At 37.6% G+C, this 27,819-nt stretch overlaps 1 protein-coding gene across 1 annotated transcript; it reads right to left on the bottom strand.

The window, feature by feature from the left end:
• Positions 1-1,949: 1,949 nt before the first annotated feature.
• Positions 1,950-26,631, bottom strand: LOC110172287 (transmembrane protein 125). Its single transcript, XM_020938125.2, has 3 exons — positions 26,339-26,631; positions 19,903-20,259; positions 1,950-4,863 (listed from the first exon to the last, which is right to left on the bottom strand). The coding sequence occupies exon 3, from the start codon at positions 4,402-4,404 to the stop codon at positions 3,703-3,705; it is 702 nt and encodes a 233-aa protein (XP_020793784.1). The 5' UTR covers positions 4,405-4,863; positions 19,903-20,259; positions 26,339-26,631; the 3' UTR covers positions 1,950-3,702.
• Between the last annotated feature and the right edge of the window lie 1,188 nt (positions 26,632-27,819).

Raw genomic sequence — 27,819 nt, 5'->3', positions numbered from 1 at the left:
GAAAGCACAATTTGTATTCAAGAACTGACGAGAAACGAGTGTGGCACGACAAAATTTGAATACATAAAGTTTGAAGCAATTGAACAGCTGAATTTGTTGGTTATTTAGTCGTGCAACTAAATGTGATGTACTGTCTCGCGCTTTCAGTCAGTAAAATAATAAGTCAACAAAATCGTGCTTAGCAGCTTAAAGAGCTGACTATTTTCCAATCTGTGTTTTAAAGTTGTTTCCTTACCAAAAACATATCTGGAGTTGTGTTTGTTTCAGTCATACATGTTTAACACACAAATCCTATTCTTTTCTCAAACTCTAGTCCAACTTGTGATGTCATGTGGTAATACAGGAAGTGAGCCACAGTGTTTTTAAACTTCAACTCTTTCCAATCTTAATAAACAAAGAGTAAAAGCTTGCTGTTTACTTGAAAACTCACACTTCATGACATCACAATGTGGAACTGAGCATTTTGAGCTTTAGAAATGTAAATAAGACTAACAATGCAAACTTACTCAAACATGTGAATGAAACAAACCACTCCTGGTATGTTTTAATGAGGTACCAACCCTCTCATATGGTGTAAAGCAGTGTTTCCCAAAGTTTTTTTTTTTCTGGGGACCCATATTTTAAAAGTCACAAACCTTCGTGACCCAAGTCAATAGACATTATTTGTAAATCACAAAATCAAGATGGATTTGGCCATTATTGAACATTAATGAGGATATTTTATTGACTGACTGAGCGTGTCTCTCTGAACAATCAGTATTACTCAAGTTTTAAACAATGAAAAATAGTAACTGAACCAGCAATAAAAGGAATTCAGAAGTCGCCTATTTGGAGTCCATTTCTTTTTCTTTTCCACGTTCAATTGAACCAGCAATATTGGAACAAAACAGTCACTCATGTCTCAGAACTGTATTTTGCAGACCTACATGCAGATCGTGACAAGACGACCCCAAAAAATCTCTTGCGACCCACCTGAGGGTCACAAGCCAGTCAGTAGTTTAAAGTTCACAAGTCAATTTTGTGTGATATAGGACCTTTAATGGTAATTTTTCAGGTGGGAGTCCAGTCCACTTGCTTGTCTCATGAAGATGTTATTACATCTTCATCATCTCCAGTAACATAAGCAGCTGGAACCCAAAACGTTACGCAGTGCTTTTTTCTTTTTTTTTTTTTTTACTTCCAGCCCAGTAGTTCCAGTAGTTATGCTTTCTAAACTGCATCAAAGTTGGTGCTTTTCTTTATTCAGGACAGGTTTACTCGGAAATCATTATTTTGTCCAAATGAAGGCATTTCTTTCCCAGTGTTAAACCAGCTCGAAAAACCAAATCATTTCAGGTGAAACTTGGTTGAGACATCTTTGATAACCATTGCTTTAGCCAGTTCAAAACACATTTTGTAATAAGGCAGGATTGCAGAGTGATAAACCTACTATAAGCTTCTTAAATGAGTTGTCAGAATAGGTTGCAAGCAGCTGATGATGACAGTAACATATTCATGGATTTCGATTCCCTGTCATATGCCACATTTTTAGGACTTTTCCCCCTTCAAAATATAATATTTAGTTTTGTTGTTTATCTCTATAACAAGTCCTAACATAGGCCTGTCATAATAACAAATTTTCAAGTATGATGTATTGAACTAAATATAGAAGATGAATGATACTGAACCCAAACCATAAAGCAGAATTATCCCCCCATAAAATGTACAACAGTGTACAAGAGCTGCAATAACATGTGACTATAATGAGTCATAAAAGTTATATATTCAACCCTTTATAAGCTCAAATCTTGTCATAGAACAGAAAAATACCCCATTTTTCCCAAAGCTGACAAATTTTGAAACCTCTTTTGTTACCATTTTACTTGCCATCATTTCATCAAAGTTGTTGTTTTGCCCATTTCAGAGCTTTCGAACATAAAGGAGAAAGCACTTTAGTCCACTGAGAAATATGTGCTTCAGAACCATTTTATTGAGAGTTTACAATCAGCGCAGGTAGTGGTCAGTGCGTGGCCAAGGACACTTTGAGAGAACGGTACATTACTGCGAATGTGAGACCATCCTAAAGAAGAACAAAATGTTATCTTAGCGTCTACAGCTCCCATTCAAGAAAGTCCAGCCACAGTGAATGCTTCATCGCTCAACGAAAACATATGTGCTTTTATCTCTGTTTCTTTGATTAAATATTTAAAAGTACATCATAATTTCTTTTAGTGACAGTGTTGTAATCCTGGTTCCATTTGTTAGCGTTTTCTCTGACAGTTTATTGCTACATTTTCATTAGGAGGACATTAAAAAAATCCACTCTTTTGGCATTTGTCACACCAGCACTGATCAGGCAGACAGCACTGGCTCATGTGAAGATGGATCATGTTTTTATCCAATTTCTGTCAGTGTTTGGACACTGTTTGTTCTAATGATGTTTTAGGGATGTCAGGAGCAATGGAATTTAAACTTAATTGCGGTTACATGTTTCACAGAATAATTGCAAGGAATTTTACTAGGATATTTCAATCTAACTGATAAAAAAATATGACTAGTGTATTAGATAAGGAGCTCTTTGTCTAATTGTAAAATAAAATGTGAAGGCATGGTGGTAGTTCTGCCTCACAGCAAGATGCTTTGAGGTTCGGTTCCTAGACCACGTGGGGCATTTCCTGTTCCATCTTCCACACAAAAGCATGAGCAATAGGTATTTTTTTGAAAAGAAACCACTCTCCAACTGTATATAATTGAGCTCAAACCCCTACTGCCTCTCTAATTTTCTTGGTAGTTTATTTATTTTAAGCTTATCTTCCAGGAATCCATTTAAAACACTGTTACAATTCATGATTTTATTTTAAGACATGATATGAATTTCACGGGGACATTCTTCATTAAACGTGCACTGTGTAATTTTTCGAGTAGAGTCTAGAGTAGTCTAGAGTTCACTGCCTGCTTGTCTCCATGGAGATCAAGGTCAAGGTCAATTATGGCATGTATTCAACTATATTAAATCATGGGCTTTTAAATTTTAAAATATACCCTGCAAAACTGGAAACAGGCTTGCCTCTCCAAAGAGCTGACCTGTAACTTGACCAAGGGACATCATTTGCTTGTGTCCAGATGGAGATATACAAGTTTAAAGCCATATTGTGGGACACTCTAGGCCAGGGGTGTCAACCTCAAATTCACAGAGGCCAAAATTAAAAACTGGGACTAAGCTGTGGTTCAAACTAAATATTTATTGAAAAATATCAACATCTGCATGTTTTCACTTCTTTAGAGATATGTAATGTTAATCCTTTTCTTATTAAAATAAATGTTTAATAATAGTTTTGCTTAAACATTGAATCCAGAACAAGCATCATATAAAAAATAATAACAACATTTTAAATGAATAATGTCTCTATAGTGTATATTCTATCTGTAGCCAGTGGGCCAGGTCTAATACTTGATACTTGATTTGATATGATCTCGCCGGCCAAATATAATTCTATTGCGACCAAAATTTAGTCCCCGGGGCCTGAGTTTGACATGTCTGCTCTAGGCAAAGCAGTGGCATCTCTGTGAAGACAAACAGGTGGCGGGACCTCAAGTAGAAAAGTTACACAGTATGTCTTTGTTAAAAATGCAAAAGGTTAAATCTGACTTCCTGACATCCCGGTTATGTTTAGATGTAATTCTCATAGCAAGTTTAACCAGCTCTTGTGTACAGTACACGTATCAGATAAGGTTTGCCAAACTTGACGTCGTCTCCCTTCGCCCTTGACGGTCGATGTGTCCAGAAACAGTGAAAACGTGAAAAACTCTGTCCACAAAGCGCCTCCCGTGCCTCGTCCGCTCCACCAGCATCACCACCACAGAGTATATGCCCACCCCCACCACCGCTGCTCCCCCTCCAGCCAACAGAACCACCCCGGAGATGTACATGTCATTCAGGGCCTGTCCCGGTTTGGGCATGTCATTAGCGAGAGCCAGCCGAAGCAAGACCCCTCCGCATATGAGCAAGGATACACCGGTGATCAGGACCACCAGGAGGTCAGACAACCCCCCGCTTTTTAACATGTCGATCCGCTGTCTGCTCCTTACACAGTTCATGTCTTGTACGGCGGAGCTCAGTAGCTGTTTAAGAAGTACTCCCAAGGCTAGCAGGCAGAGCGCAGTACCAGCCCCTAACCGCCATTCGCTGGACACGCTGGTGGTAGTGGACAAGAGACCCACCCCACCCAACCCACAGCCCAGAATCAGTAGTATAGACACAGTGTAGCAAAGCATAGACCTCCCTGGATCTCGGAACCACCATAGCTCCACCTGCTCCTCCAGGATGCTGTGTTGGATTTGGGCAGGGTCGGCTGGTCCGTTTAGACCCAACTCGGGGCCTCGGTGGGGGTCCCTCAAGGGGGGAAAGTTGTCCAGTTCTGGCATCTTGCTTTGGGGTCCAGCGTGTTGTGTGAAGCCGCCACCACTGCAGCAACCTCAGTCTATAGCTAATAAATCCGCGAACTGAAGATTTAAACTCTGCTCTTTCCTCTGAAAATGGTGAAAAGTGCTTAAAAACTCATCGTGGTGAATAATTATGATGTTTGGAATGCACAAAATAAGTGAGAAATAACTTTGGGCCACTGCAAACTGTTTAAAATGAGCTCGATCTGCTTGTCACATTTTTAAATTCACAGCGCCTTTAAAGCAGTTGTCTTGTTTGCGATACTTTAATTTGTCTCTACTTTGGGCGGCACACACAGTCGAGTTGGAGCAAAGTAGGCGAGTCGGTATAATTCTCTTTGTTGGTAAATCCACTGGCTTGTGTTGAGCTCCTTGTTACAGCATCAATATCCAATCAAAGAGGCGCTTGTCCGGAGCCGTTTGTAGAAAAGCAGCAGTCACCTGGAAAAGACCAAAACAAAGTGAGACCAATGAGCACATTACACCTGAGAAGATGACTCACAAATAAACAACAGCAGTAATTTATAATAATTTAAAAGTAACTGTCTGTGTCTCTACGCCATACCTTTATAAAATCATACTTGTTTTAATTTTATTTTTTTTTTTACTGTGCAATCTTGACCTATCTACTTACTTCCAGTCTAACGCTAGTATTGATGTGTGGTTGGTTGGATCAATCAACCAACAGAATAAAAATACAAAAATGCCAAAAATGTATTCAGTTTTTTCAGATTCAACTTTACTGGCATTACATTTGTACAAGTACAGGGCAACGAAATGCAGTTTTAGCATCTCTCCAGTGTGTAATCAGCAAGTACTAGATACTGACATTGAGTTTGTATACCTCTCAATTAAAAAGACAAGGCTGGCATCGCCCATTATAACTGAGTAAATCTCTGTTTAATTAAATTTTGATTTATTTCACACTTGCACAGGTTTTTCTTGTCACCTATTATAGAAATGATCAGATTCACCAGTTGTGAATTTGTTAAGAATAACACATCAATGAAAGAGAAATACTGGCTCCTAATCCAATTTAGAGAAGCCCCTTCATTTCTTTCTACAATTGTAAAAACAATCAAAACAGTGTACTCCAAAGGATGAGACACAAAGCTGGTGAACACTTGCTTTTGAATGTCTTTGCTTGTTACCACAGCAACTTTGTCAAAATGAACCGTGCGCACACTTTTTTGTACTTTCTCCGAACTCCAAACTTACTTTGACTCTGTTTTGAAAGGTGAAAAAAAACAAAAATGGCCGTCTTGCTGACACTGGCAACCTCTTCCATCTCTCATTATCACTATGCTAATGCATCGCCACAACAGAGGCAGCCACAGCGGGATAAAACACGGTTCAGCTGCCCATGGAATAAACAATGATGATCTCGCCCATAAACAAACTCCCACGTCTAATGCATGGATGTACATTTTCCCTCTCCTCCGCCCTCCCCTGCACCAAATCCCTCTCTATGAATCTTTGCATGTCAAAACACCTCTGCTAAATCTATTATTCCCAATCCTATAATCTTTACCTTACCTCAGCATATTCCACATAACACTTTGTAACCTCATCACACCTCTTTCCGTAATGCAATCATGTAAACACACAGGTCTATAGATGCACACACACGCACACACACACACAAAGCAGCTCAAGGTTATGGCTGCAGACAGCTTGTCTTTAAAACCCTGCCGGAGCCCTTTTATTTCCATCAAAGTCAGCAGTGCGGTGCAGAACCCCACTTGCCCCAGCACAAGCTGACAGCAGTGACAGACTGGGGGATTGGACTGCCTTTAACTTGGATTTATGACATATATTTTTTAAACGTCATTACGAAACAATAGTGTAATCCAGCTATGACTTCTAACTGTTCGCAGAAGTTCAAAGTTAAAGTTCATGTGGTATGTGTATGTATATATGTATTTCTAATAATTACTTATGGTAAATAGTTATCATAGTTTGCACCAGTGAAACATCTGTTTAAACATACACTGAAGACAATAAAGATGTTTATTTTCATATATTCTACTGATCACATAATAACTGTCAAATTAGACAAGCTTTGGTCCTTGTGTACAGTATAGTATAGTTGCTTAGTAATTGTATAATGATCTCTACCTAATGTATATCCTAATGTATATATTCAAATCTGCTGCCCATGTCCAACCAGGAGGAAAAATTATAAACTTCAATTTTTCTGTGTAATCCTTGGCAAAATCTTAAACCAAATCTCAAATATATGTAACAAACACCTTAAAGGTATATTTTATCCCGATGAAGGTTTAATTTGGTCCTGTTCTAGTCTTCAGTCCAGGTCTAGTCCGAGTTTTGATGTGGTTTACGTGAAAGTATGAAGCACCTTAAGAGTCCAGTTCCTGCAGGTGCAAAGTGATACGGCAAATACCAGAGCTGTAAATTCACTGGACTGATTAATTCGTAGTGACAGGGGATAGGGCTGAAGAGAATAGGGGCTATCAGTTTATAATACAATGTGATGAAAAGTGGCAGTGATACGAAATTAACCTGGGAAATTCAATACTATGGCTGCTGTTATTGCCTCTGAAAAAGAAGTTAGGCTTTGGGGTTATTGGTTTGTTGGCTCCCATAGGTGTAGTTCTGCTGAGTTTTTGCTTCAATTAAACGGTATTTTGGTGGAAAAAAAAGTTTACGGAGTTATGGTTCTAGATAATTCAATTGAAATCATTTGTTTCTATGGGACCATCGTGCACATAAAGGATTGGACATTTAGCCACATAAACGCACGATTTGTGAGCATATAATTCAGATACCAGTTTGTGATTTGCTTTTCTAGGAGTTGCAGTTAAAAATGTTCCTAATTCTCTCCATGTACTTAAAGTTTTTAATATTTGAATTGAACTCAGTAAACCCAGATTATCTGATCTCTACTTTTTACAGCAAATATTAGCAATTCTACACCTATAACTGCAATAACATTAGATCGCATCATGATACAGACATAAAATTAATGTTCCAAGCATTATTAAAGATGGTTTTTCCTTCAAGGCTATCTCTAAAGGTTTTAAATTAAGCAAAATTTACTCTTAAGCCATGTTACAATGCTGTTACCTCATTAAAAACATATCTGGAGTTGTGTGTTGATTCATTTATACATTTTAAGTCTGCCTACATCCCCAAAGCTCAAAATGCTCTGTTCCACCTTCTGATATAATATACAAATCTCTCAGTACGATGTTTTCACGATATACATCTCACGGTACATTTATTAAGATATTTTGTGGAGGCTAAAACTGTTAATATGCTACTTTTTCCTCTTAAAATGCCTTGACAAGACTTAATCCAAAGAACTAAGATTTAAAAGTGCTTAGAACTGTTATTTCTTCATGTAGTTTACACTGAAATGGAGCAAAGGGTCATGGTCTATGTAGTTCCCTCTGTCTTTTTTTTTAGCTATTGCTGCACCATAACTCTTAATTTAAGCAAAGAGACTTGTAATTCGATATATTGTGATGGTCCACGATATTACTGTGAGAACTCTCATGATACGTTATCACGATATTTTGGTTATTGTTACATCCCCAGAAATGAGCCATTACTATTATTATCTAGTGAAGGTGTATGGAGTTTAAAAGACAATGGAGCACTTCTTGCATTACCACATGGCATCAGAAGGTGGAACAGAATTTTCTGTTTGAGAGAAGAAGGATATGCAGGATGTATTAAACAGTCTGAATGAAACAAAACACAACTCCAGTTTTTGATGAGGAAAATGGCACAACACGGGCCCTTTAATGTACCGTCTTAATTGCACTATTGACCATGTAGCCTATGGCCCTCGGCTACGAATATGTTTCAATTCGCCGCCCTCAATGAAAACAAATTTGGATACCCCTGGGCCCTGACTTAAACGGAGTGATGGATGAAAGCCCTGAGCCTGCCCACCAACCAGAAGGTAAGAAGTTTGTAACTCGCATGAGTGCATACTGTTTTTGGGCCCCAGGCAACTGCAAGACACTTTTAGTTTCCAGTCACAGTAGGAGCCGAAGCACCATAGATTGTTTATAAATGGACATAGCTAACAGCTAGTCGCCGTGTTCCAAATAGGAAGTGACCATGGGGACACTTCCAGTTCCATCAACTCTGTGAAAAATTGACTTTACTTTGAAAAATTGTCAGCCGTCTCGTTGCAGAGCCTTGTAATTTTGATCTTAAAATGTTTGAATTAACCAACTCTGCATGATCTTGTTTTTATTTTGCTATTCTGTCCGTAAATACATTCCTCGGCTCTTAATCCGCTCCTATAACAGCTTGCCAAACGCTATGTCACACTCCCTTAGTCCACTTCTTTATACAGTCTTTAAGAAGCACCAAAGATAATTTTTTGGGGAAAAGTTGAACTAAAAGCAACAAAATAGATCTATATTCATTAATTTGCTGTTCTGTGAGAGACATAGCAGCTTCCGAAATACAGCATGAGTCTGACTCAAGTGGCAGAATCAATTCTCTGTCACTTTCCATCTGTCTTGCTCCAAACTGAACATCAGATTTCTTATTAGTGTGGACAGGTAATGCTGCGCGGCAAGGTGGAGTGTGCATCATGACAGAGGGAGATATGAGGCGCCTACATGTGGTGTCAAATGAAGAGCCAGGTAATTACATCAGGGAGGGGGGCCGAGAGGTGGGTCTTGTTTATTGGCTGCATGCTGTTTCACATCCTGTCTGTTATAGATGATTATGTATGTTGCCATGCTATAGTATATGTTTAACAGGGGTATGTATGTGTGTGTATGTGTGTGTGTGTGTGTGTGTACTCGTGCGTACAGTGTGTGAATGATGAACTTGGTGTTGTGAAGTCACTAATTAATCCCAGATGCTTTGGCTCACACTCACTGTCAGGAGCAGGACAGGAATAGAGCAGTAATTGAGGGAGTGTTGATACCGGCAGAGGGGCAAAGATGCGCAGGTGACAAAAACAATATAGTGAAAAAATAATACAAATGTTACATGAATGAAGTGAGTGGTGCAGTTGTAGGGTCAAAAGACAGGCTACTACTTGAGCCATTCCCAAACCTGGATAAATGAGTGGCGACAGAAAAGGCATGTGGGATAAAAACACAAATATTGAATGGATGAATGAAAAAGCCATACCTGCCTGGCAATACCTGATTTCTGTGGATTTGCTTTTACTGGACTTTACTGTTTTTTATTGTCTTAAAACTGTCAAAGTTAAATTGACATTTTATACCCTCTATTGTTTTTTGTTTGTTTTTAATGTTATCTTTATATGTGCAGCGCTTTGGAAACTGTCTTGCTCATAAAATGTGCTATATAAATTGGATCTCATCAGATTTCAGAAGATGAGCAAGGCAGGCCTGGTTTGTACTTGGATGGGAGGCTGTTGGGAATACCAGGTGCAATAGTGGAGCAACTGTGTCTCTAATTAAAAATGCCATTGTGTCCTTAGGCAAAACACACAACCCGTATTGGCTAACCCTAGTATGAATGTGGTGTGTGTGTGTGTTTGTGTGAGTATTGGTTATGGTTGGAGGTGCCAGTGGTGCAGATTGGCAGTTATGCTTACATCAGTTTATCCCATGACAGCTGTAGTAGCTTATCACCACTGAGAATGGAGTGAATGAATAACGCGCTGTAAAGAACTTTGGATGGATTTAAAGGTCCTATATAAATCAAACGCATTATTATTATAATTACTAAACTCAAAATTAGGGTATTTTTTATACAGTTAAATCTTTTTTTTTTTTTTTATTGCATAGAATGGTCACATTTTTTCTATTTACAAGGAACCACTCACACACCCATTCACACACCAGTGAACACAGACACTGGGGACAAAGGAGGGTTAAGTGTCGTGCCCATGGACACAGCAACAACATTCATCTGTGGGAACTGGAATTGCATCAGCAATCCACTGGATCTGACCACTCAACCCATGACGTTTATGTCAAGAGCAGGAATCAAATCGGCAACCTTCAGATCAATGGACGAACGCTCTACCAACTGAACTACTGCCACCATATGTTAACATCTTTATAAACATTTATATACAATACAAAAAATATAATGTGTAGTATAGTATTTGCCTGTTGCTTATACAAAAATACATACAGTACTACTAAAAACGTTGGGCTCACCCTGTCAAAGATGTATGGAATTACATAGCCTAAAAAAATAAATAAATAAAAGGAATAACTGTACTCTCCTTTTTTATATATATTTTATGAGCAAATCCTCAAATCACTCACATTTTGCCTCGTCAAAGAATATTTAGAAGAGTTATTTAACTTTCTGCTTTCCTAAATAATTCCATATATCTTGCTTCATATATTTAATCTCTTCTGTATCTGTAAATGTAGCAAGCAGTACGAAAAAAAAAAAAAAGAGAGAAAACAGAATGAGAGGGTGAGTCCAAACTTTTGGCTGGTATATACAGACCACAAAATAATCAAAATATCAAATATTTTTGTGATTGATTACTAAGAAATAGCTGGTAACATTCTCAGAAATCACTCGGAGCAATGCACAGTCTATTGATGGAAAGTTTTAAATGAGCTGTTCCTGTATTGGAGCTCACTGCAGCCAACAGAAAACAATGTGGCTCTGAACACTGGTCAATTCATTGATTGATTGTTTTCATTCTTATTTGAACCACTTGTTCACATTTGGTCGCTGGAGGCTAAAGCGTTTCCCAGCAACTACTGGCCCGAGGCTGGGTCCTTAAGTACAAAGCTCTGTTAATGGCAGGCTTTGCACTTAGAGACATTCACTGGTCCATTTGGTTTATATGGGCCACTGACTGATCACAATTGACCTATACATCCATGATTGTGTTGTAATGTATGAGAAAGAAAATTGATTTGACCTAAAGGCCCTTATGCAAAATTGACTATTGTGAGCTGAATGTTGTGACCTCCTCAAAAACAGACCTGGAGTTGTGTTTGTTTCATTCACACGTGTTTGAGTAATCTTTTCTTATTAGTCTGTCCACAAATCCAGAGCTCAAAATTCTCTGTCCGTGAAGCAGAAGTTTTCAGGTTAACAGCTTTTACTTTTTGTTCAGTAAAGATTGGCAATTCCAGGGCTAAAATCATCCAAATAATTCTAGTGAAGGTGTATGGAGTTTAAAAACACTATGGAGCACTTCCTGTATTAGCATATGACATCATAAGGTGAAAGTGTTCTTCATTTGAGAGGAGACCTCAGCCAAAGTATGCAGAGCTTGTATGTTTAACATGTGTGAATGAAAGAAAACAAATCTGGGTTGATGCGGAAACGACATAACATGGATCAGAAAATAGCCGGGCTCTTTAAAGGGTGAAAGTTCAGGAACCACTTGACCAGGTGCACACCGTTACGTATCTTTTGGCAACGAAACTCTCAAAAACTAAAATCTCTGTGAGCCTGCTTCCTTCTTGAAATGTGCTAGGGTTGTTAAAAATAGAGAACAAATCAATGCTGATTAGTACCTTGTACAAGGTTGGACAAAGTTGGAAATTTCCTGAGTAGATTTAGAATGATCTGGATCAATATTTGTATTTATCTATTTATTAAAGGGACAGTGCATACTAAAAACAAAACAAAAAAAGCTAAATATACATGCCAAAATATGCAGGAAAATAAGCACTACCCACAAAATTATTATAACTATAATAATAACATAACTATAATAACTAGTTTTTTTTGTCATAGTATCAAAATCTGTATCAAATCATGTCAAAAAGTGCTCAGGAGAGAGGAGATTACTCAAACATACATATAAAACCATTTTAGGCATGTTTTTGATGAGAGAACAATATTATAACATGGTATAAAAGCTCAAAAAGATTCAATTAAATTTTAGTATTATAAGAGCAGTACAATGTAAATTCCCATCTCTCTAAAGACTTTCTGACTGGCGTATATTGTTACCTCCTCAATTTTTAGTCCAGTCCAAAAGCCCTATGCATAATGGAAGTGGCATTTGTGTTGCTTGAGTGTGGCAGGTAACAGCTGGGTGATAAAGCGCTGACCATTGGCACGCATCACGAATCATAACAACAAATCGAAGCCTTAATGACACGAGTATATCTCACTCTGGGCTGGGCTGCTCTATGGAGAATTACAGGGGCCATAAGAGCAGACTAACACAGGGCTGCTGAGCTGTGACGTCTTCTTTATCGCCGTGACGACCTCTAGACTCCACCTTATCAGACAAGTAAAACCAGCCTCGTAAAGATTGGAACAAAAAGGCCGAACTACAGGTGCTCTTATAGTCGCCATGGAGATGTTATTGCTTTGCTTACAGTCTCCCATAGTACAGCATTAATTGGTCCGTATTACGATGTTTTCTGATCTATGTTATTAATGTTGCTTCCTCATGAAAAACATACCTGGAGATGTGTTTGTTTCATGCATTTTTAAACGCCATACAGAATTGGATGATTTCAGCCCTGGAATTTCTGATTTCTACTCAAGAAAAAGTAAAAGGCAGAACAAAGCATATTGAACTTTGGAGATGTAGACAGATTAATAATGCAGGGTTATTCAAACATGTGTGAATGAAACAAAACACAACTCCAGGTAGGCGTGTGCAACAATATCGAAATATCCATATATCGTATTGTTTAAAGTGATGATACAGTATCAATATCGTGGGCTGCTGTATCGATGAATTGCCAAAAGTATTTTTTGATATATTTTACCAAATTATTTTGTTACAAGGCTACAGTTTTCAGTCTAGAGGAAAGAAACTCATTTATGCAGCACATTTGACATTTTCAATGTTCTGATGATTAAAATGAGCATTTCATATGAACTTTGCACAAGATGTGGTTTAACAAAGAGTATTTAGCATTGCCGCCATCATTTAGCCTTTATTTTTTATTTAACCGTATCGAATTGATTTGAAATATATCAAATCGAATTGAAAGATCACTGTATTGAGATATGTATCGTATTGTAGCCTGTGTATCAAGGTATGTATCGTATCGGTAACTTTTTAATGATACCCAGCCCTAATTCCAGGTATGTTTTTGAGGAGGTCACAACATTCTAACATGGCTTAAAGCTAGGACCTTTGAATTTATCTATCCTCATGGAGACAAGCAGGTAATGTCACCAGGCAAAGATACAGATCAGATCTGTTGAAAGGCAACCCTCCATGGAGATAAACAGGTAGTGTAAAAGTTACAGAGTGGACCTTTGAATTAGGTATATGTACAGTATTCTGTATAAAAAATGTCTCTCATTTTGACTAAACAGGGTACAGACCTTCAAAATAATATTAGTTACTAGTATTTATAGTAATGTATTTCAGAGTTATGTAATGTTAGTACACAGTGACTCATCCCCTCCAAGTGTGAGACATTTCATTTGCTCTACCAGAGTTTAATTACATTTCCAACATTAAGAAAATACTGATTTATCATCTTTGCACCTTAGCTGTGAAATCTCTCACTACTCCCACAGCAAGCTTCATAACTGTCACACAATATGGGCCCACAGATTGCATTAAAATGTGCCAAGCTCTGAATCCAAAAGCACACATCATTATCTACTTTGGGATTCTCATTTTGCTCAATGGACTTGTTTTGGATCAAAATTTAACACTAAAAATATCAAAGAAACTCCATGAGAGAGGTGCAAAATTAATGCTAATTTACACTGCCAGACAGCACTAAGAATAAATCAGCACCAAGCCAGGAAAGATCCAAATTTAGCTGATAAGATTTCATTGTATTTTTAACTGGTCTTACAATTAGTTTCAGCGAAGAATTGTCTCTTGAGATCGTCACGGTAGCAACAACACTGAAATACAAAAAAAAAAAAATTTGTGCATGGCCTTAAAAGAATACTAAATGCATTGAGAGTTTACCAAAATAGATAGATTTGGGAGTGAATTATCAGTTTCACTTTTAACAAATTAAGACTTCTGTTATAATTGTTTCTTGTGTGTAGAGATGTCAAAATCAAATCGAAAATCAGATACTATATATCAATACTAAAACTAGTATCAAAGCTTGATACTCATTTCAGCAGGTATTGATACTAAAAAAGTCACATTCATAGGACAGAAATGAACATTTTCTGAATAGCTTTACAATAGGGATGTAATAATAACCGAAATATTGTGATATTGTATCGTCAGAAGTCTCACAATAATATTGAATTATAAGTTCCTTTGCTTAAATGCATTGTTCTTTAGTAGGAACAGCTAATAAACATAGGGAACTATGTGCCCCAAGATTAATTTCAGCACAGACAACATGAAGAAATATGCTTTTTATTTGAATTCCTGAGATTCTGACAGTAATAATTCACACCAATATCTTGTCAATGTATTTTAAAAGCAAAAAAGTGTCCTACCTAGAATTATATCTGCCACTCCAAAATATTGCAATAAATATCGTACCTGTCAGATGCATATTGTGATAATATTGTACAGAGAGATTTGGATATATTTACATCCCTACTTTATAATAATCTTGAGCTGTATCAGAGTATAAGAGCACATAGATTAGTATACACCCATGAACCACTATGGAACCTACATGGACCACCGATTACACAGATATAAGGTAACATCAAAAAACTGTCTGTTTTTTATTATCATCGTGGCATTGGAATCTGCATTGAGTATCAAGTCTAATCCTCAGTACTGTGTTTAAAATTTTAGCATTGTGACAACACTGGAGTTTGGGTTAGATTATATGTAATAGCTCTGGGAGCTCATGACAAGCCGACTTTAGTGGACCAATTACTGTATTTATCAGACTCTAAGTTGCACTTTTTTCATGGTTTGGTGGTCCTGCAATTTATAATCCGGTGCGCCTTATACGTTAAAGTTTTCACACTGACAGCAGCGAGAGGGCGCTCTAGGCTTGTGTACTCCTGTACCACTGTCACTTTACTGCTTCGGTGCTACTTTACACTCTACTGCGCATGTTGGCTGCAGAAGAAAGAAAAAGAGCCACTGTCCTATCTGGTATCATGTCAGTAAATTGCACCATTACTTCTGTATCACTGACATTTAAAAATTTAAACAAACATAAAGACAACTGAAACCATTCTGTCGGGAATCAAAAAGGCCGTAATAATTCTGACTGGAACTGATGCTGAGACTGACGACCAGTGTTGGGGAGTAACGGATTACATGTACCGCCGTTACGTAATCAGAGTACAAATTATGAGTAACTGTATTCAGTTACAGTTACTGTTTCAATGAGTGGTAATTGGATTACAGTTACTTTGCTGAAATAAGTACATTACAAGGCGGTATTTTCCTGTTTTCACATTTTGTGCTACATCCCATTTATTTATTTTTTTATTTCGGTAATTCCACTCATTGCCGGAAACCCAAACAGAACGCGACAGTAAGAGCGATGTAAACGTCATGTTAAAGTTGGCGGTGTCAGTCACACAGTGGAAGCAGCAGTGCATTGGTAAAAACGCAGTTGTGTCTTGGAAATTCTTCTCCCGATGTGAGATATATATATAAAAAAAACAAATATAAAATCGCCTACAACTTAAATGTGAAACTGGAGCTACTGGCACTGATGAAAACAACCTGCATAGACTCATGAAATCTGCACTACTGTCCTATAGTGACCTGCGACATGAGTGGACACACACACACAAACACACACAAACACCTTCATCATCGTCATCAACCTGAGAACCCGCGGACCACGTCTCCTTCCGTAGTTACAGCGCGGACACCGCCGTCTCGTGCGCCGCGTGTGGACCGTGTTTTCTCGCGTAAACCGCGCTTCCTCCTGTGCGCCTCTAAACCAGAACTAACACCAGGACTAAACCAGGACTAATCCAGGACTAAACCAGGACTAAACCAGGACTAAAGCAGGACTGAACCAGGTTTAAACTAGGACTAAACCACGACTAAACCAGAACTAAAGACCTGAACTAGAATCAGGAGTAAACCAGGTCTAAAAATCAGGACTAAACCAGGACTAAACCAGGTCGAAACAACATGACACCTAACAGTAGGTTGACATAATTTAAGGTGATCTCATATAAAAATAATTTCTCTATCAATAATATTTTTTAAATCTGGTGAAGGAAAGGCTGATCTTGTTACTGTCTTTTAACAGACAAAACCTCTTATATTAAGATGTCGTGGTCTTTGTTTCTCAAACAGTTGCTTATTCATGGAGACTTGGGCTCAGACAATTTGAAGACAACAAACAAGAATTTCAGGATGTGGTTGCTACATTCATGTCGTTTAAAAAAACATGACAATATCAAGTAATCCAAAGTAATCAGATTACGTTACTCACTAAGTAATTTAATGGATTACGTTACAAATTACATTTTGGGGTGTGTAATCTGTAATCTGTAGGGGATTACATTTTAAAAGTAACCTTCCCAACACTGCTGACGACAGCTATGCAGAAGAGGAAGTGGCACTCCGTTTATCTCTGGAGTTGCTCAGAAGCCACCAAGGATGAAAATTTCAATGGATTTAGTGATTTGGAGTGAGATGGAGAGTTTGGTAAATTTGTTATGTTCTGTCGTTGATGCTACAGTTATCTGAAGAACTGTTCATATGTGACGTTAACAGCCTGTTAACAGCCTCTAGTCTATTGTTACTATATTGCTATATTGCAACTATATATTACAATAACTTCCCTTTCAACATGAAATGTCGGTTCCTGGTCTCCTGGTTCCTAGTTTTATAAAATAAATTTCCCCCAAAAAGTGCAACTTATAGTCCGGTGCATCTTATATATGTTTTTTTCTTCTTCATTACACATTTTTTGGCTTGTATGACTTATACTCCGGAGCGACTTATTGCCCGAAAAATATGGTAATGCACAGGTTATGTCTTTAGTCGACCAAGAATTTCTTCAGTCAACTACAGCCCAAAAGTCTAAAAAAGTAGACTTTTAAATTGATGCTTAAGTTAACATATTCTTTATGTAAAATTATGGTAACTATAGCTGCCATACCTGAAATTATTTAACAGTATTTTAGTCCCATTTTGGTCATGACTGCTCCTAAGACTATTGAAAACTGCTATCATTATCACAATTTGTCTGAAATGCACAGTAGATCTGCACAAAATCCAAAATGGCTCTTTTAGGTGATATGCATAGTAAGTGTGTCCTGGAAGCTTAGCCCTGCTGTTAAAGCTAAAATGACTGAACTGTTCTCTCTTATGGCAATGCATTGTGGGTAATAATGCCAGAAAAAAGAAGATAATTGTGAATTACAGACTCTGCACTATCATTCTACCTCTCTTTCCATCCCTCTTTCCTAAGTTTGGAGTTTGCAAGGTCACCAAAAGAGGATCCATGCAGGGAGTATATGCCCCTAGCCCATACTACAATTACCTGCGCGGCTGTGGGACTGTCAGTATTCCCCCCTCTGCTTCTCCGAACTGCTCAATTCATTTCACAACCCATTACTGTCCACTTTTATTGTTGATGCTTGGATCTTTTCAAATTAGTGATCAGATTTCTATGCTAATCAGGATGCCAGAAAGGAGATACAGTAAATGAATGAGATGACTTTGACATTTGAATTGGCTCAGGCTTTTGTTATGATTTTGATACTTTTTTGGGCTTAATATTTTTATTTATCACACCAAGGGGAATACATTTCAATGTTAATTTCAGTGCCCAGAAGAGGCTTGCTTTAACTAGAGCTCACCATCTGCTCGTCTCCATGGAGATGTTATTACTTTGCCTGAAATGTTTTGCAGTATGGCATTAAAATGATCTGTCTAGCATTCAATAGCTGGTGTGTTTTACATGCATTCTTAATCTGAGTGGAGTGATGTGTAACTCGGCCTGGTGGTTTCACAAGCTTATCTCCATAGTGATTTAAAGGTGCATTGTGTAACTTTGCTTATGGAGGGTCCGTCACCTGCTTGTTTTTACGGATATGTCATTGCTCTGCCTGGAATGTTCCACAGTATGACATTAAACAACTCTACCTTACATGTATTCAATTACCAAGAAAAACAGGCATCCTGACTGTGAACGGGGTCACCTCTCCACAGATCTGACCTGTAACTTGGTCTGGTTTATTCTCCATGAAGATAGAAAGGTTTAATGCCATACTGTGAACATTTACAGACATGTTTATACTGTACTGAAAAAAACTAAAATCCAGCCAAGTTAAAATTACTTTAACAGACAGTTTTATCATGATTTGACTAAATTTCACATCTCAAATAAAATAATGTACCAGTGGAACTGATGTACTTAAAATATGAAACACTGAAGATAAGAAAAACAACAGCTCTTTGCACTTGAATTCAGAAAACACACTTATCATTGATTGATAGATATTTTTCCTGTCAGGTTCAATCTCCTCAATAAAGCAAGTCATTTGAACTTACCTATATTTCTTTTGGGAGTGTGGGGCTATGCAAGGTTCTAGGCATTTTTAAGGTGTGTAAACTTATTGAAATAAATATTATACAGTATTGCCTGTAAACTATGTCTTAAGTTTTATAGACTCAATATTGCTGCTTCACATTTTCTTGCAACTTTGTGATAAATTGGATTTCTTCTCTCCACTGAAAATAGGAACAGGCTACTATCTTGTCAAAGCCGACTTATCAAAGTATAAAAAATAAAATGTCAGGTACAATTTGTAGAAGAAAAATGGAGGTCCCTCTGTTCCCTGCGCGCTTATAGTCCTGTCTACATCTGCAGGCCGGAGGTGAGGCTGCAGGGGAGTCCACGAGAAGAGCTGATGTACTACAAGAGCAATACTACTCTATAATATAGGAGTAGGGAACAGATGGTGCCAATGATCATGAATAATTTTACAATGGTGATGTTTCTTATGCAGTAATTGTAACACTAAAATCTGATATCATAACATATGGTATAGTTTGTAAAGATAAATTATGTGTTTTTCTGGTATTTTGTGTGAAATGGTAACATACTGTAGATATTGTGATTTTACATTTTGTTCAATGTAATAATAAATCTTTTGCCTAATAAATAGATAAAGGACATTTGACTTCCTATTCAAAACTACAGAACTAGAACTGAGTTGCATTTCTTTTTTCTTTTTTTTAAATTGCTGATAACTGCCGGTAATTACGGTAATCATAAGTAAATACAGGAAAGTGGGTGGGGATATGGGGTATGTGAACTTTTTTTTTTTACTACTTAAGCCTTAAATGCAGGGCAAAGCGGGATTACTCAAACATTTATTAACTAAAACACAACTCAAATGATAAGGATACACAGTTATACCAGAGTTTAGTTGTTTCTTGAATTCCACATTAAAGGCATACTATGTAACTTTTATGCTGCTTGTTACTTGGATATGTAATGTCTTGGCCTGGACTGTTCCACAATATGGCATTAAACAGCTCTACCTTACATTATTACAGTAGTAGAGTAACTGTTCCACAGATCTAACCTGTAACTAGGTCAGGTTTGCTCTCCATGAAGATAGAGTTACACAATACATGCACCTTTAAACACATAAAGCATGTCAACATTTCGTAATCTATTTCTTTACCTCTTTACATTGTCTTCCTTGACACCATCGGCACAACCCCCTCCCATCTCCTCCGTTCAGCCGTCCAATCTGCTGGCATTCCCCCAGGCGAGGAGCGGGGTCAGGGCGGGCTCCATCTGTCTAAAGGATGACCACCCATGCCAAACTCTGCAGGGGCTACAGGCTGACCAAACAGGGCCGTGATGGGACAGGGGGGCACTGGTCATCTGGGAGTATAGAGATGTGGAGGCTGAATAGGTCTTTATCCACAGGAGGTGTCTCTCTGTCCACGGTTACAATGGTAAAGCAAGGCAGGGCATCAGGAAACACAGGGAGCAAGAGTGAGTCACTGTCCACAAGCTGGTGCCCATTGGAAATCTAGGAGGAAATAACATAAGAGAAATAACATTAACAAAGTGATATTTTATATTAACTAGGGCTTAACATTAACTTCTTTGCACCTCATCCACCAAGGTTAGAGTTGGCCGGAATCTACCAAATGTATTAATAATTTTTTGACACTTAACCTAAAAAAATGTATGCAATTTAAAAAATAAATTAATAAAATAAAATTAAAAAAATCCTATATTACATTAAATTAATTCTTGTGAGTCATGTTATAATGTTGTTACCTTATCAAAAACAAAAGAGGAGTTGTGTTTTAAAGACTGGCAATTCCAGGTGAAGGTGTGTGGAGTTTAAAATCACAGTGGAACCCTTCTTGTATTACCACATGACATCACAAAGTGGAACAGAGTGTTTTCCGTTTGAAAGATCAACAATGCCTAAATATGCAGGGTTTGTGTGCTGAACATGTGTGAATGAAACAAAACACAACTCCAGGTCTGTTTGTGGTGAGGAAACAACATTATAACATAAGATTTTTACATGTTGTAGTGGTCAGTTTACACACACAAAGGTCCTGGTCATTATCAAAGTGACAATGTTTTAATGTCATGTTCCTGTTTTAATTATATGTAACTTAGTTGTAAGTGGTGAAGCCCTCACCAGAAAAGTTGCACAGTAAATCTTTAACATCAACTGCATCTCCAGTTACTTTTGAAACTTCTGTCTGTTTGTGACGACCATAGAAAGGAGACTATTATGTTTTATTAATATGAAATATTTGTGCCAAGTGGATGAAACAGAATAGAATTGAAATGTTTCTAATCAACACATTCTCTTTATCTGCTTCAGTCAGTATTTTAATCATTATTTCACACAGTGGTTACTAAAGACGCTTATTAAGAAGCTCTATACACAGTCTTCACTTCAGTGTTCTAATAATGGATGAATATAAATGCAAAGGAAAACTTGAAAGCACATAATTTTGGACCAAACTGGTATGTTTAAATATATTAAAGCAAGTTCTTTGTGAAAATGCATCTAGAGACAGATAAAATCTATTCACATTGTTTTCTATTGCCAAAAATATACTTGACTTGGTGTCACTTGTTGTTTCCACGGCGATAGTTCAGATTTATGCCATTCTCTGGAACATTTTAATGCCTCATTCATATATGTCTCAACACTACAACAACTCAAATAATTTCCCTTGTGGATCAATAAAGTGTGTCTAAGTCTAAGTCTAAACCATGCATTTGACCTTTGCGAACTTCCCCTTGGACAGTTCAATCTTTCACTCAGCAGCTGAATGCATTTAGAGTTTCACAATCACTACATTAAAGTGGAACTAAAATTAAAACTAAAACGGAACTAGACCAGGACTAAACTATATGTAACTAAACTGTAGGTCACACTTGCCAAAACATCACATTAAAATTGGAACAAAATTGGGACTAACCAGGAACTAAACCTGGACTAGACCAGAGTTAAATCAGGACTAGAACATGACCAAACCAAGCCTACATCATTTACCATTTAGTTTTACTTGACAAATGCAAGTGTCTTTTTTACCCCCAATGAGTCCTAGCTATTATATATTTGAAAGGCTTGCACAAATCACTTCTTTTTGGACAGTTTGAAAGAAAGCTTATAAAATGAACACGCTGGTTTGCTTCTGCTTCATCGTAAGAGACAGTTTGATATTGTCCTTGTTTCTCCATTACTCTGTGTGCACTTCCCCTGAGGGTTCAGAGGTGGACCTGAGCATAGTCTATCATATGACCTGCCTCTCTCTTAATGATCATAGTAATGAATGAGAGAGGCTCTAACTGTCAGCCAATCTGTCTTAGTCACTCACAGTGGAAGTGACAACCTCTACTGTAATACAATACTGCAGTCATAGACACATTTTTATTTAAATCAAAGGTAGCACATAGACTCAGGCAGGAATCGCTCATCATTGATTATTCTTACATGCATTTGCAACTTAGAGATAAAACAAAATTGAATCGATATTCCAATTTGAATAATTGCAATTAGCAAATCTTGTGCAATCTTCTATCTGTAAAAGTTCCTGGACAGAAAAGTATGCAGTGTGAACTCTGTGTGCAAAATTATTAAATTCTAATCTCAAAAGCAATATCTGTTAGAAAAAATTAAATAAATAAAAATTTAATATTTTAATCTAATTGTTCTGTCTTATATCCAGTGTGGTTGCCAAGAGTAATGATACACATGCACTGACTGATAAACCTGTATTGAAACTAGCTACTTATATTTAAATACATACCAATATATACAACATGAAAATTACATAAACCTGGACCTTTCCAGAGATGTTTTAGAAATACTTCAATATATATCAGAAATACATGATGATATTAAAAATAATAACAATTTGTGTTGAAAATGACTGTTCATTCATTAAAGGTCCTATATTATCCAAAACTGGCTTTTGTCAACTTTAAGATAAATGAAAACATCCCCAGAGTTGTGTTTCATTTCAATCACACACGTTTGAGCAGTCCTTTATTATTAGTCTGTCTACATCTCTAAAGCTCAGAATGCTCTGTTCCACCTTATGATGTCAGGAAGCGGTAATTTTCTAGTTAACAGGTATCTTTTACATTTAATTTAGAGACTGGCAAATCCAGGCCTGAAATCATTCAAATGAATCTAGTGATTTCTATGGAGTTTAAAAATACAGTGGAGCAGTTATGACACAACAGATTGTTTTCTGTTTGAGAGAAGAAACAGCCTAAATATACAGGATTTGTGTGTTAAACATGTGAATGAAACAAAACAATACTCCAGGTATGTCTGTGATGAGGAAACAACATTATAACACAGATCACAAAATAGCACAGTATGAGCCCTTTAAAAACATCAGCATCAAAAACCAGTATTGTAGCCTATTCCTTAATAAAGAAATCAAGTTTGAAATTCCATTACCATGACAACACAAACTTCTAGTGACTTCTATTGTCTGTTTACGTGTAAAGTGTCTGCTGAGGTTGAAACAAAATACCTTGTGGTGCTGTTTAAGATTCTGTCCTCTCCTCTGCTCTACAGCTTCCATGACACCTCACCTATACGGGCTCGCACACACACAAACTGACCACCCAGCCCCGTGTCGGCGAGAGGAGCCATAAATTGCTTTGCCTACCACTGTTCTTTCATGAGGCATAGACTTTGGGCGCTTTTATAACAAGCTCTATCACATGTTGTTTTCAGCCTGAGTTGTTTTAAAGTCAAATGCTTTTTAAGTACGGCTGTTACAGTGGAAGTGACAGCCCGGATGGCTCGCTCTGGGACTGCTCCATAGCTCCATAGCTGGGCTTGTAATGCTTTTTACATTGTTTCTCACTGGGGATGGGCACTGCGCTGTATAATGTAGAAATGCAGTTCTGAAATAGTGTTGTTTAAGGTTCTATATTGCAGAAAATGTGACTGAGTTTTAAGATATATTATAATGTTATTACCTCATCAACATACCCACAGTTGTTTTTTGTTTCATTCACACATATATGAGTAACCTTTTATTATTAGTCTGGCTAATGTTCAAAATCCTCTGCTTCAGCTTTTGATGTCATGAAGTGGTAGTTTTCAGATCATCCAAATGATTAGTGAAGGTATATGGAGTTTAAAAACACATGGAGCCCTTCCTGTATTATAATTTTTCTGATAAAGAGAAAAACACAGCCTAAATATGAATGGTTTGTGTGTTAAACGTGTGAACGACAAAACGAAACTCCAGGTATGTTTGTGATGAGAATAACTGAACTGATTTTTTAATGATTTATCTCAGAATTAGTCCTGGTTTTGAACTAGTTTGGGTTATTATATCGTGTTTTAGTTCTGGTTATTTCGTGAGGATATTTCGGGTTGAATCCTAGTTTAGTTTTCTGTAACTTTTTTGTTTTTAATTTACTAAGAACTTTCTTAATAGTACATTTTACAGCAGCTGTGTATAAGTAATGTCCCTTGTTTATTAATAAATTTTCAAATTTAGTCTAGTTTACTCTATACCTGTGTCAAATCTAAAAAAAAAGACTTGCTTATTCCGTGGATAGTTCTGGTTTAGTCTACTAGGCCTGGTTTATACCTCATTATGCTGGTTTTATCCTGCATTAAAGGGGCACTATGTAACTTTTCTGATGAATTATGAAATGGTTTCTCAAAAATTCTTTGAAGAACATGCATTCTTACTCAGAATTCGTTTGTTTTAACAGCTTTTCATGTTTCATCGACGTCCTGTCAAAGCCATGAAATAGATTAGATGAAGCACGTAAAGCAGGTAACCAAGCAAAGTTGAAAATAGCCTGCATTCTCACCTCTCCACAGATCTGACTGGTAATGCTGATGGCATCACCTGCTTGACTCAAAGGAGATAGGTACTGTACGTTTGATATATACATATTTTAAAGGTGAACATCGTAACTTTTAGTTGGGGGTCCGTTACCTGCATGTTTCTATGGATCTGTCAGTTTTCTGCCTGGAATGTTCCACAGTATGACATTAAACAGCTCTACCTGACATGTACTCAATTACAAGTGGTTTTATAGCTCAAAAATACCTAGATAAACAGGCATTCTGAGTGTGAGCGGGGTTGCAGCTTGGTCTGGGTTGCTCTCCATGACGATAGAAAGCTTTAATACTGTGAAACATTCCAGACAAAGCTATAAAAGAATTTGATAAACACTCCAACAGAAAAGTTACACAATGCACCTTAAAGCAAATAACATTTCCATGGAGACAAACTTGTTTTTTTAGGCATGTCTTCCTGGTTCTTTTATAAATGAACCACTGACAAATCCATAGCTTCTTATCTGGTTTCAATGCAACAACAAATAATGATAGAACCATAAATCTGTTCATAAATCAGTATAACTAGATAACACGAATCATTATGCTACTTCAGATTTCCACTGCTCTCACGTATACATCTCCAGTCTCCTCCCTCACTGTACATGGTGGAACATGGGGTCACGCCTGGACACACCATTGATTCGCTCCAATGGCAATAACTTGAATACAGCCTCAACAACACATCCCTCTGTGTGTTTTATGGATTTCTCGGGATACAACAGCAGTGACCCCTGACTGCACGAAACGAAGTCTAATTGATGATTTACAGGACCTAGATAGAAGGTGTTCGGCACGCGCTGTATCACTGGACCGCCCCTGGACAAAGGTTACCAGCACGCCGTACAATGAAGCCTCTGTGCTACGTCCCTGTTTTAACCGCTGTCATTCTTAAGGCAAATTCCATAACAAATTATTTTCTTGGTGGTGTGGCTGCAAAAGTGGAGAGACTAGCTCAGGGATATCTTTGAAGAAAATGTTAAGGTCACTGTCAGTATACAGTATAGCAGGCGTACAGTTAACAGCCGGTTTCAAATAATAGTATAGGACCATACCGTACACAGTTTAGGTTAGTGATTTAAATTAAAATATTCTGAATTAATTAAGGTCACTCTCAGTATACATTAGTACACCATATTAGGCTAATAGTTAACAACTGATTTCAAATGATAGCATAGGACTATACCATTTGCAGTTTAGTTTAGTGGTTTAAATTGAAATATTCTGAACTAGTGCCCTGATGACGAGATTATTGATAATGACTGAAAATGCTAACAAAATATTTAATATTTCAGAGTTCAATTAGTGTCCCGATTTCTGTCCAAAATGTGTTTCTTAATGCTATTTGTTTATGTATTTATTTATTGTATATTACATTATCTAATAGTAGTACTACAGTTCATCGTTAGGTAATTAGGTAACAAAATAGCTTTCTTAGACCTTGTTTCTCATTATAAAGCAATATATAAAATACATATATATCTATAAGTATTTTTCAAACTATAAGATTTCCCATTTGTATCCATTGCTGGTAACTACGTTAAATATTTAATGGCTATAGATAAAACAATGGGATGCTTAAGCATGGGTTGAGAGACGTGATACTTTTTCATTTGCGTAAAGTCATCCATAAATGCGTAAAACTAAGTTAAAATGCTCGGTTATCTAACTTAGTAAAGACAAAGTGCATCGCTGCCAAACGGAGACTGAATGTAAAAAGTTGTCATGTGGTGTCGGTTGTTCTTACCTGTCCAAGCTGCAGCGCGGATCCGGTGTCTCCTCTTCAACATTTTTTCAACATTTTGCACCTCGCTTTGTCTTTAATCGTATTTCAGTTCCCTTTCTAGTTTGTGGGTTTTGCCGGCTCGCCTTCTACATGCCGATGCACCCGTCTATTCTCTAAACTCGAGTGGTATTTCCAGAGCTTTCGGTCCGATGCTCCCGTAGGTGCTGTATCCGTGCCTGCTCGCTCCTCTCTCGGCGTCTCTCGGCTGCTGTCTCCGCGACGCACGGACTTTCCCCGGTTCGCGCAGGTGTGGCCACGGATGACAGCGGCGGTGGGAGGGGACGCGAGCGGCCGCCTCAGAGCCTCTGGTCCCCGGGGAGACAGAGCACATGACACCCGGTATGACACAGCTAATAAATAAAACAAGCACGGTGATAGTAAAGGAGTTTTGATACACATAATAGAGATCTATTCTCAGCCGACAGGGGGCGTGATGTGAGCAACTGAGCACCTCAAAGGCGACGTTAAAGGGGGTCCATCACTGTCTTGTTATGAAGCAATTAGTGACAAACTACGTGGCAGAGGCTTGTGCTTTTATTCTATTACATTCATCAATAAATGTAGTAGTTTGAGACAGAGCTTCGGGGGAACTCAAGGCAAAAACAAGTTTAGGATCGGGAACCACTGGAGGGTTAAGGCTCACAATATGTGGACTTTCCTAGTAGTATTTTCTCATAACTATTACGCAGTGTTTTTCTCAATCTATTGTACATGTACCACTGAATATAGGGGCGTTCATGTTTTTTTTTTTTTTTTTTTTGATAAATCATTCTTTAAAACGTCCTTATCCATGCATGGTTTGGTCTCATTTTAGATCATGTTTATTTACGCCTAATTTTGACCCAGTAAAGCCCGACTATAGCTCTGGTGGTACTTGGAAAGCCACATATTATCAAAGATGATATTTGGTGTGAAACGTTTGAGAGCCATTGACATGCCTAACAAATCATAGCACCATCTAGTGTTGTTGTTGTTATTGTTGTTGTTGTATTAAGCACTGTGCCACAGTAATCTAGCCAGGCTGGCGCCACCTAGTGCCTCTGCTCAATTTCATTTCTCTCCAGCGACTAGGTCAGGAACATAGATACTATATATGACTGGACGTATTTAACACGCTAGCCACCGTGTGCCAAATAGAAAGTTTGCTAAGAAGCTCTTCCGGCTCCTTCTGACCCTGGTGCCAATTGATTTAACATTAGTATCTTGTGTCTCCTCTCTATGTAACTGTAGCAGTGAGCCTCGTCATTTTGGTCTTAAAATATTTGTATTAACCCGCTCTATATGATCCTGAATTATTTTTTTCACTATTGTGTCTGTCAAAAAAAAATCCTATTCATAATATAAAGCCTGGCTCCAAATTCGCTCCTGTAACCGTGAACATCACGAGCCTCATTTGAGCGGTGCTGAATGCTATGGGTGACATCACACTCACTTAGTCCACT

The sequence above is a fragment of the Boleophthalmus pectinirostris genome, unplaced genomic scaffold (assembly GCF_026225935.1).
Source record: "Boleophthalmus pectinirostris isolate CB_2022bp ecotype Guang Dong unplaced genomic scaffold, ASM2622593v1 HiC_scaffold_7, whole genome shotgun sequence".
Classification (NCBI taxonomy): domain Eukaryota; kingdom Metazoa; phylum Chordata; class Actinopteri; order Gobiiformes; family Gobiidae; genus Boleophthalmus; species Boleophthalmus pectinirostris.
Note: the sequence above shows the minus strand (reverse complement) of the source record. Positions and strands in the feature narration are given on the sequence as shown.